The 12,447-nt window shown below is 35.3% G+C and overlaps 1 protein-coding gene across 1 annotated transcript in view; it reads left to right on the top strand.

Moving 5' to 3' along the window:
• Nucleotides 1-222: 222 nt before the first annotated feature.
• LOC131800587 (O-acyltransferase like protein-like) overlaps nucleotides 223-12,447 on the top strand; it is a 64,843-nt gene continuing 52,618 nt past the window's right edge. Inside the window, exon 1 of the mRNA XM_059129837.1 lies at nucleotides 223-688. Within this exon, the coding sequence (XP_058985820.1) occupies nucleotides 286-688 (403 nt within the window). The 5' untranslated portion in view covers nucleotides 223-285. The remainder of the gene's footprint in view (nucleotides 689-12,447) is intronic.

The following is a 12,447-nucleotide window of genomic DNA, read 5'->3' as shown; positions in this document are numbered from 1 at the left end:
TAATTTCTTCTCGTTACAGCAGCAACAACAACAATAACAAGAAAAAAAAAAACAAAATCAAAATTATAACGACAAAACCGGACATTTAACGGAATAACGAAAAAAAAAACAAATTAAGACAAATTGCTATGCAAATTAACAAAATTAAACGAATGGAACTGTGAACAAATATAACACAAAACAAAAAAGTGACAACAATCAAAACAAAAAAAACAATAATAAAAAAAGTGAAAAAATAAGAAAAGTATAAAAAAACAACAAAAAACAAAGAACTAGCCAAAAAAAATGCGTAACAAGGGGATAACCCTATTATGCCTGCTACTGGCAGTGTTTAGTCGCCCTCATCCTGGGATCTATGCCCTCGATGCCACAAATCATGCAGCGGCAGCCACGTGTAGCCTCAAGGACAACTGTGATCTCAACGATCAGCTGTTGACAGTGGGCGGTGAGAAGAAAGTGGGTGATTCAGCCAAACATCTCGAGGGTAAAATTGCCTCCGTCTTTGAGGATAAGGTGAACTATAGCATGCAAATATTTGCCGAAGAGACGATTTTGGAATACAATGCCCTTGAGGGTACCAATATCAGCGCGGCCTCAGCATTGTCGAATTTCACACACCAATTTACATTGGTCAAGAGTAAAGAGGATGATGACAACGACGACGATGATGTTATTGAAAGTGAAAGGGGTAAGTAGTGGGTTTATAATGCCAATAGTATGTATGTTTTTATTTATTTCATGATCTCCAGACAGATAAAAATATCAATTACATATGTCGAAGGTATTGTTTGCGTTGCTGTATTGTGTCGAACACAACACGTATCACACAAAATGCCACTTAACCACATCTCAAATTGAGTTTGCCCCAAAAAATCGCTCTATGGCATGATAGGCCGTGGTTTGGTTGGATTTTAATGCCAAAATGTAACGTGATATAATTTTGATTATATAAAAAAGGCACAACAAATGTACTTCAAAATATAAAACTTATTGCAAAGAAAAACAAAAAAAAAGCCAACAAAATTATTAGGCATCAGGCAACAGAGATTTGACCACATCCGCAAAGAAAAAAAAAGGAGGAAACATACGATTAATCTCCATTTATACATTATTGGATCTTAAATTGTAGGCTATTGGTTACTGGGTAGAAACAAATTTTACTATAACAATGAGAGTGATAATAAATATCATTTATGAGCCATGGAATTTTTATCTCCTCAGAGCATAAATCCTTGTTCTATGAAAATTTGAGATAAAAAAAATTTTATCGAGTCGGTTTTGCCAACAGATATATACCCTCAGCCAATGTTCGATTTCTTAAATATATTTTGACTTTTGTTGTGATTGCTCATTTTGTTGGCCCTCTATGGAGTAGGTGCGGACCAAAATAAATACGATATAAATATTGCGACGTGCCAGGTTTGCATTATATTGGTTACTTCCTTCACTTTATATGGGATATGCGATAATAGTGACCGAAGTCTTCAATCTACTTCCTCTAATGCAGATGGTATGGGCAAAATTACAAGAAAATCGAACATTTATACCAAATTTTATGCGGATTCATAAATTCCATATTCATTTCCGGAGCTTATTTCGAATTTTATAATCATTTTGGTTATACAAAACTTTAACCCTTTTTGGGGGGAAATGTACCAGAAGGAATGGTTCAACCTCTACCATCTTTATGACCGACCTTGTGTTGATAGAAAAATTAAGATATGTCAAGCCTGAATGGAATCGGCTGTAAATATCGCGTTTTATAAAGCTTCATGCATTTTCAAAATTTTGACTCTTTGTGGAGGAGGTACCAGAAGACGTGGACCGATAAATAAATACACACCAGGCCTTGTGTTAATGAAAATATTATGATGTGTTTAATTGGAATTTGAATCGGCTACTTACATCGCATTTTCTGAGAGTTATAATTATTCAAAATTTTGATCCTCTCTGGGTTAGATAACAGAAGGGGTTCGCAGATATATATTGTCTTCACAACAGATCTTGTGTTAGCAAAAATGTTTGTATGTGTGAAATTTGAAGAGAGTTAGATGCTTATTTCGCTTTCTTCGAACGTTTTTGTTTTGCAAAATCTTGAACCCTATGTGAGGGAGGTACCAGAAGGAATGGTCCGATCTCTACCATCTTTATAAGAGACCTTGTGTTAATAAAAGTATTGATATATGCGAAACCTGAATGGATGATAATTTCGCGTTTTAAGAGCTCCTTTGATATTTCAAATTTTGACCCTTTGTGGGGGAGGTACTAAAAGGAGTGGATCGATATATTCCATCTTAACACCAGACCTTGGGTTAATAAAAATATTGGATAAAGTATTGGTTGTAATTATTCACAATGTTGACCTCTTGTGGGGGAGGTACTCGAAGCAGTGGACCGATATTGTCCATTTTCGCACCAGACCTAGTACTGACGCAAATGTTAGGATTTGCAAAGTTAGGGAAAATGGAATTATAGTTTTTCTTTCTTGTGCAGACAATACATTTTTTGAAAAATTCGACCTTTTGTGGGGGAGGTACCAGAGGGAGTGGACCGATATTGCCCATCTCCGAACCCGATCTAAGTTTGACAAAAATATTACGATGCATCAATTTTGGACCAAATCGGATACTCCCTTCGATAGCTATCGTGCGCTCCAGTCAGTTAGAAAAACAGACAGATGCACGGGCGGACGAACATCGCTAGATCGACTGCAAATGTCTTAAAACGAATGTGGTCCAAAGAGACCTAGGGTCTAAAACTGTTATTTTGATGAGGTACGTCTTGACCGTTTCAATGATATATACCCTCTCTAGCCATATGACTGAGGATTCAGCTGGTTCTTTTGCCTCACCAATGCACAGTGGTCGAGGTCGTAAGGGAACAGCGGCCAAAAATACTTTCAGTGCAGATATCAATATGATTCTTTGGTTATGGTACCTTGATGGGATAAAAATTAAAAATGTGACAAAATGCATATGGTCGATGAATGTTTTGGCATGGTCCCCTTACAACGTACCTCCCGAATAAGGGTTATTTGCCCAATTTTTGTCACATTTTACACTAGATTGTTCTGTTATTTGACATTTTACGTTCTAAAGAGCCAAAAAATAATCTTACTGAAAATTATTTGGAACGGCCCGCCTTCAGGTAGAGTCCCTCTGTAAAGGTACCTCCAAAAATAGAAGTATTTTTTATACAAATCCCAGGTTGCCCATATTCGACGGACCTTTGGGCCCATTCCAATCGACGAGGCTTGTCCGCAGGCAACATTCTTTGCGTCAATTGAATTTTGTACGGGAACAAATGCAAATCAATGCGAATAATCCGTTGTAAAGTGGACCGAGCCATGCCCAACTGCTGAGAACGGCGTTTTTGGGATGTTCTTGGGGACCTCTCAACACTGGCTCGTACGGCAGCGATATTCTCGGCCGATCGCCTTGGTCGACTTTTATATGGCCTCTTCGGATTAGAAAGAGCCTTACCAGTCGAAAATTTTTCGTATAAACGCTTAATGGTGTTCTTAGAAGGCGCACTTCTCACATTTTTTAATGTTTTAAAATCACGTTGAGTTTTCACAATTGACTTCTTCTGTTGAATTTAAATTTCAACTATTTCAGAGCACTCGTGTGGCGTGTATTGGTTCATGGTAAAAATCTGCTTGGACTGACGCTTCAAACGCGGTATGTCATTAAGCGATGTGACATCTCTGTCAAAAGTTATGGCGTTGCCAGATGGGTCCGTCGAATATGGGCAACCCTGTATTAAAATTTTATTAGCTGTGGGTGAAAGATAGTGCCATGAATATCTATTTGTTAACTCTTTAGCCGTTTCCAGTGCAAAGGCCTTAAATTTTTGGACATTAATATTATACCCAGAAGACAATGCAGGCAACATTATTGAACACCCCTCAATTATATCCTTATCAATCCCAAACAACAAAAACATATTCTATGTCACTAGCACCATAGAACTGACAAAATTGGAGCGAAGTTACTTCAGTATATTGGGCATAACATACAAATCTGACAAAATCTGAAAGTTAAATTAGCACTTCTTGAATCTTAGGACCATTACTAATGGCGTGAAAAAAATCATATTGGAGGATTCAGGGGGGAAAACTATTAAAACTTTAACTGAAATCCAATTTTATTTTCAAAATTAATCTTTAAGGCAACTCAGAACACTCACATCGTCTATATTATACACAACTACTAAACACACAAATTACTGCACTAAAAATAATTCAATACCTTGCTTTTCAATAATTATAATCTATTTTTACTCTTTTTTTTTACTGATTCCACTGAAAAAAGCAACTAACTACATTTTCTCTTTTTTATGCTATTTTTGAAGTGTCCCGTTAGAATGAAGCCAAGATTATTATGTTTTCTAAAAAGCTTAACCTCTTAAGAGTTCATGTGTACACATTTGACAATAAATATCTGATTTTCATTTTTTGAATTTTGGCCAATGACAGCGACCACTGTGCAATGTGAAGGAGGTCTATTGGTCTATAAGATTGGGCGAAAAAAATCAATTTTTTTTAAATTACAGGAAAAACTTAGTGGGTTACGTAAAAAACAACTAAGTTCGGTCAGGCCACCTTGAACTTGAAAATTTAAAATTAAAAAAAAATCCGTAGAAAAATATCTCTCGTTGGATCATCATAATATTATTTTTTGTCATAGGCTGAAGTACCGATTCAGAGCGTTAAATACGAAAATTAAAACAAATTTGAATAATTTCGCTAAAATCATCAAGATATCGAATATCGCGAGTTATCGTTACATGGGGTTTATGCGAAAACGTGGACCGATATGGCCTATTTATGAACCTAACTACGGTTATATGGTGTAAGAAAGGACAGGGCCTTTTAAAAGTCATTGAAGAAAATCAAATTTCAACAATAGCCCTGATAGTATAAAATATGCCATAGTCAGCGCAATCTACTGGACAAATCTGCAGCTAACAAAACACATAAATTGAAGATCAATTTCGTAGACAGAGTATAAAGTGGATAAATACAATTTTGCACTAACTCACATTTTGTCTTCAAGTTTTATGGCATAGAAATTGGGATATATCGGCCCACGCTTTTGTATAGCCGCTCCTGATTTGAGATGTTTTGAAGAGGTTTCCAAACGAAATTGCTGAATAGGTTTCTCATCAGGCACAAAAATTGCAAAATCGGTTCACGTTTCGGTTGTGCCCCAATATAACCGGGTCTCAGATATTTTGACCACATTTAGCAACGGAATTGGTTGTACTTTAGTATTTAAGGTACTCACTTAGTGTATAGTTCGACATAGTTTGACCTGACCGACCCGTTTAATACTTATTTAAACGAAACTTAATCAGTTATTTGTTCTTTTCATTCTTCAAAATATAAAAAAGGTGCATAAATGTTAATGATTTAAGAATTTCACATTTAAGCTTGCCTCTCTTTCTTTTTTAAGTCACTAGAATATTTTATTACCCATACATATGTATACCCTACACCACACAGTGGCAAGGATATTATGTCTTTGTTCATTTGTTTTGTAACATGGAGAAGGAAACAAGATAGACCCTTAGTTCCTTTTTGTGATCAGCATAGAATCACATTTTGAGTCGAATTGTGCATGCCCGTCCGTCTGTCCATGTATTTTTGTAAACAAAATGCAGGTCGGATTTATTATTCGATTGAGATAAAATTTTCTAAATAACATTTATTTGGCTCAAGGACGAACCAAAAATCAGTCCAAATTTAGATATAGCTCCCATATATATCTTCATCCGATTTTCTTGTGCACCAAATTTCTAATATCAGTCCAAATGGTGTGAATTTTTCTACATCCGACCGGATTCAGCCTACAAGCATGTGCTTCAAATTTGGTGAAAATCGGTTCAGATATAGCTATAGCTCCCACATATATGTTTCATCCGATTTTGGTGTTTAAGTCCCTTACATTCGTAATATACACCCCATAAATATGATATTTGGTACCAGATATTAGATTCAGCCTAGCAATACATGATTCAAATTTTATCAAGATCGGATCATATTTAGATATAGCTTCCCTATATATATTCGTCTGATTTTAGGTTTCTTGTGCACCAAATGGCTAATTTCAGATCAAAGTGAGTGAAAAGTTGTACTTCGGAGCGAATTCATTCTAGAAGTTAACATTTAAAACTTGGTGAAAATCTGTTCAAGTATAGCTCTAGCTCCATATATATGTTTCATCCGATTTGGTGTTTAAATCTCCAACTTTCAGAATATGCACTCTACCATAAAAATATTTTATGCCAGATATCTCATAGAGCTCAGAAATGCCTAATATAAACCTTTCTTTTACAAGAGCTCTACTAAATATGCATAGTGGCGTAGGGTATCATATTGTCGGCCCCGCCCGACTTTTGAGCATTCCTTACTGGTTTATTATTGAAAAAATTCCAATAGAGTTAATAATCTAAGTAAATATAGAACAAATAATAAATCGATGCCATTTTCTCAGAACACTTAGCACATAATTTATTTAATGTGTTTACATTTGTGTTAACATGTTTCAATTTCGCATTGCAATTTTCAATTTGAAATTGAATTATGCAAATAAACAAAACGCAAACGTTCTAAATGATATCATTTCAGAAAAATGTTGTGGTCTCGTGACAGTTTTCAATTGGGGGTACGTAAGGGCACATGTTTGGTAATTATACTCGCAGCCATATGGCTAGAGAGGCTATAAATCATTTAATACGGTCAAAACGTGCCACGTTGAAATAACGGGTTTAGACCCCAAGTCTCTTTGGACCAAATCCGTTTCAGAACATTTGGAGTCGATCTAGCGATATCCGTATGTCCGTCTATCTATCTGGCTGGCTGGTGTGCACAATGACACTCAAAGAGAGTATCCAACTTGGCCCAAACTTGGTACATCGTAATATTATTATCTGAAATAGATCGAGTTCGAAGATGGGCAATATCGGTCCACTGCTTCTGGTACGTCCCCCACAAGAGCTGAACATTAAAAAAATACTTTTCTGCACAGAAAGATAAAAGCTTCAATTTTGTAAATAGGTCAGGTGCGAAAAATGGATAATATCGATCCACTCCATCAAATACCTCCCCCACAAAAGGTCAACATTTAGAATAATTATAATTCTCATAAAATCAAATAACACACATCACAATATTTTTATTAACCCAAGGTCTGGTGTGAAGATGGCACATATCGGTCCACTCCTTCTGCTAGCTCCCCCATAAGGGGTCAAAATTTTGAATATCCATGAAACTCACAAAGAACGAAATCAGAGTCCGATTCAATTGAGACTTGGTATATCTCAATATTTCTATCAACACAAGACCTATTATAACGGTGGTAGAGATCGGGCTATTCCTTCTGGTACCTCAAAGAGGGTCAAAGTTTGGTATAATCAAAACGATTATAAAAACTGAAATAAGTATCCGGTTCTCTTCATAGTTCACACATCCCATTATTTCTTCTAAAACTAGCTCTGATGTGAGGATGAGATATATCGGTCCACTCCTTCTGGTACCTCCCCCACAAAAGGTCAAAATTTTGAATATCTATGAAACTCACAAAGAGCGAAATTAACATCCGATTCCATTCTGACAAGTTTTTTCCCTGGGATCTTAATATTAAAAATGTACTTTCCGAATATATGGACGTTATAGTCCAGAAGAATCTCAGACTTAGGAAATTTTTGTATTTTCTGAAGAATTATCGCTCAATTTTAGGGAAATTTCAGATAAAAGGGTCCACAGAACAGAAACTAAAAATGAAGCGGTGTCGAGGCTGGGCACAAATGAAAGATCTCGAGGAGTACTTTCCGAATCTGTGGACGTTATAGTCAAAAAGAATTTTTGACTTAGGAATGACTAAAATTGAGCGATAATTCTTCAGAAAAATCAAAAATTTCCTAAGTCTGAAATGCTTTTTGACTATAAGGTCCACAGATTCGAAAAGTACTCCTCGAGATCTTACATTTGTGCCCAGCGTCGACACCGCTTAATTTTTAGTTTCTGTTCTGTGGACCTTTTTATCTGCAATTTCCCTAAAATTTAGCGATAATTCTTCAGAAAATTCAAAAATTCCTAAGTCTAAAATTATTTCTGACTATAACGACCATATATTCGGAAAGTACTCCTCGAGATCTTTCATTTGTGCCAAGCCTCGACACCGCTTCATTTTTAGTTTCTGTTCTGCGGAATCTTTTCCCTAAAATTGAGAGATAATTTTTCAGAAAATTCAAAAATTTCCTAAGTCTGAAATTCTTTTTGACCATAAGGTCCATATATTCGGAAAGTACTGCTCGATACCTTTAATTTGTGTTCAGCCTTGACAACGCTTCATTTTTAAATATTTTATTCTCGGTTTAAATGTAGAGTTAAGGGTTTCAAAGTTTTTCAACGTAAATTTTAATTAGGTTTTTATTTAGCGATTTCATTTTAAATTTGAAATTTGTACGGAAAATTATGAAATTTGATGAAAACTAATATAATTTAATTTACCTTTAATTTTTCTCTGGTTTACTACTCCCTCTCTATCTCTCCCTCTCTTTCTCTCTCTGCGAACCGGAGAAAAAATAACCCTGGTTTGTGTCTTTGCTAATTAAATTTAAATTTATCTTGACGGACATTTGATATGAGGAGATTTGGTCATGACATTATTGTGCCTGAGAACGTCAAAAACTACTCTGTGAATTTTCCCTATAACCAGATATTATGAAGGTATTATCAATACTGGGAATTCCCCATATTTTCGAGGGGCAACGACCTTGAATTTGTTCTACAGTGCTTTAAATTAGTAATTTAAAATAGCCAGCACTAAATAGTTTACCAATAAATGATATTGGTCGTTCATATCTAAATGATTCGAAATTTAATGGTGGTTCCTCAATCAAAAACCTACACGCTTCTTTACAACAATATGTAAATTACAACACCTGAATAAAACACATAATCCAAACTCTTTACTGCAAATATATGCCCCCTCTGACCCCCTCATCACACATTGCGGCCAAACCCATTTTTATGGACAGCCGCATCAGCATGTAATCGATCCCAGCCCATTCCGGAGTAACCTTCAACGAGACAAAACAAGTAAAAAAAGTGTTTGACCAAAACAATCAACTGCATAACTGGAATATATGACAAAAAAAAAGACCGGCCCAAGAAAAAACCCAAAAAAATATCAAAATATTATTCAATTTGAATATACAAATCACAGACGATTGAAGAGAGATGTTTCTTTCTCTTGTTGATAATAACACACTTAATTGTTTATCAATTGTTGTTCGTAAAAAAATAATCATTTTAGTATACCCCAAAAAACCAATAAATTTCACCACTTTTTAAATTCAAATATACAAGAGTTATTTTTAAGCAAATTTTTTGTTGTTTTTTTTTTCATCGCTCAATAAAAGTTCACATGTCTAACGCCCACTTGCCGGTAGTCGATGACAAATAACAAAAATAACCGCAAAAAGATAATAGAATGGGCACGTTTTATTTATTTTACTATTTCTTTCGGTATACGAAGGTAGGGGAAGTAAGGGAGGGAAATTTATTTTGCATGAAATAAATAGCATTTCAAAAAATTCCATGATTTCGGATACCCCAAAAATTATTTTTATAAAAATATAATGAATAAAAAAAAATATTTATAAAAATGTAAGACTACAGCAGTTTGAAAAAATATTAAAAAAAATTAGAATCGCAGCAGAATTTTTTTTTTCGAAGTTTACGACCATAGACCGGCTTAAAAATTGCCTTTGACCATTTGTTGCCAGTTCTTAAAACATACTAAAAATATGTTTTTAAAAAATTGAGGTCCATAGCATGTCTTTAAAAAATATATAAACCACTTTAAAAAGCATCAGTCGGTTTAGCCGACAGATGTATACCCTCAGCTAACGTTCGATTATTTAAATATATTTTGGCTTGTGTTATGATTATACGAATTGGTGACCCGCTATGGAGTAGCTTCCGAAGGAATGGACCAATATTGTCCATAGGACCAATATTGTCGGACCTAAATAAATATAATATAAATATTGCAACGTGTCAGGTTTGGACTATACCGACTACTTTCTTCACTTTATGTGTGATATGTGAAAATTTTTAGAAAATGTTAAAATGAGTGTAAGCTACCAAAAGGATGGGACCATTTTCATGCTTCATCAAAATTATAAGAAAATCGAACATTTTATGCGGAATCATAAATTCCACATTCATCTCAGGTTTCTGGTTGAGAGAAATATTTAGATATAGAAACTTGTAAAAAATGGCTGACTTCTATCGCAAGTTTGACAGACAAAAGTATTGAAAATTGTGACCCCTTGTGGGTGAGGTATGGGAAGGGTTTCCCAAATATATATCACCTTCACAACAGATCTTGTGCTATCAAAAAGGTTTGCATGTGTGAAATTTGAAGAGACTTGGATGCTTATTTCGCTTTCCTTGAGCGTTTTAGTTATCAAAACCTTGAACCCTATGTGGGGGAGATACTACAAGGAATGATCCGATCCCTAATATATTTAAAACAGAACTTGTGTTGATAGAAATATTGAGATGTGCCACATCTGAATTAAATCGGATGTTTATTTCGCGTTTTATGGGTCTTATGGATATTCAAAATTTTGACTTTATTGGGGAGGGGGGGTTACCAGAAGGTATTGACGGATATATCCCATCTTCACAGCAGATCATGTGTTAGTAGTAACAATGGGGTGTGTGAAACATGAAGAGAACCGTATGCTTATTTCGGATTTTATAATCGTTTTGGTTATTCAAAACTTTGACCCTTTGTGGGGGAGGTTCCAGAAGGAATGATCCGATCTCTATAATCTTTATAACAGACCTTGTGTTTATAGAAATATTGATATGTGGCAAATCTGAGTGGAATCGGATGTTAATTTCGTGTTTTATGAGCTTCATGGATATTCAATATTTTGACCCTTTGTGGGAGAGGTACAAGAAGGAGTGGACCGATATATCCCATCTTCACACCAAACCTTGGGTCAATAAAAATATTGTTATGTGTGTAATTTGAAGAGAATAAGATGCTTATTTTGGATCTTACGATCGCCAGAATGGTCCGATCTCTATCATATTTATAACAGACCTTGTGTTAATAGAAATATTAAGATGTGGCAAATCTGAATGGAATTGAATGTTAATTTCACATTTTAAGAGCTTAATGGATATTAAAAATTTGTGGGGGAGGTACCGGAAGGAGTGGACCGATATATTCCATCTCCACCCAAAACCTTGGGTCAATAAAAATATTCCGATGTGTGCAATTGGAAGAGAACCAGATGCTTATTTTGGATCTTATGATCGCTTTGGTTATTCAAAACTTCGACCCTTTGTGGGGGAGGTACCAGAAGGAATGGTCCGATCTTTACCATCTTTACAACAGATCTTGTATTGATAGAAACATTAAGATGTGCCAAATCTGAAAGAAATCGGATATCAATTTCGTGTTTTATGAGTTTCATGAATATTCAAAATTTTGACCCTTTGTGGGGAAGGTACCGGGAGGAGTGGACCGATATATTCCATCTTTAAACCAGACCATGGATTCATAAAAATATTGCGATTTGCGTAATTTGAAGACAATCTGACTCTTACATCAAATTTTATAAGAGTTATAATTATTCAAAACTTTGACCCTTTGTGGGGGAGGTACTTGATGGAGTTAGCCGATAAGTTTCATTTTCGCACCTGACCTAGCACTTATGCAAATATTAGGATTTGCAAAATTGGAGCAAAATCGGATAAGAAATTCCCTTTCTGTGCCATGAAACATTCTCTTTAAAAATGTCCACCTTCTGTGGGGGAGGTACCAGAATGAGGGGGCCGATATTGCCCACCTCCGAACTCAATCTCAATTTGATAATAATATTACGAGGTGCCAGGTTTGGACCAAATCGGATACTCCCTTCGAGAATTATCGTGCGCACCAGCCAGACAGACTGGCGGACAGACGGATAGACATCGCTAGATAGAGTCCAAAGGTCCTGAAACGGACTTGGTCCAAGGAGACCTAGGGCCAAAAACCGTTTTTTTTCGATGAGGCACGTTTTGGCCATATCAAATAATATATACCCGCTGTAGCCATAAGGCTACCGTATTCGGTTCTTTAAAATATTTTACGAAATTCAAAGCGATGCCCAAAAACATAATCAGCAAATGCTGATCTGAAAAAAAAAATGTTTTGAAAATCCATGACCATAGCAGACCCTTAAAAACTGAAGAATTCCAGCACAAAAAGTTCCTTAATAAATATAAGATTTATGGACATAGTAAGTCCATGGAAAAATAATTCTTAAAAAATCCACCACCATACCTAGTCCTTTATAATATTACAACTCCCCCATTCATGGTCCTTGAAAATATTCTTCAAAAAAATTTCAAATAATTTTAAATATGATATACCT

Source organism: Musca domestica, unplaced genomic scaffold (assembly GCF_030504385.1).
Source record: "Musca domestica strain aabys unplaced genomic scaffold, Musca_domestica.polishedcontigs.V.1.1 69, whole genome shotgun sequence".
NCBI lineage: Eukaryota > Metazoa > Arthropoda > Insecta > Diptera > Muscidae > Musca > Musca domestica.
Note: the sequence above shows the minus strand (reverse complement) of the source record. Positions and strands in the feature narration are given on the sequence as shown.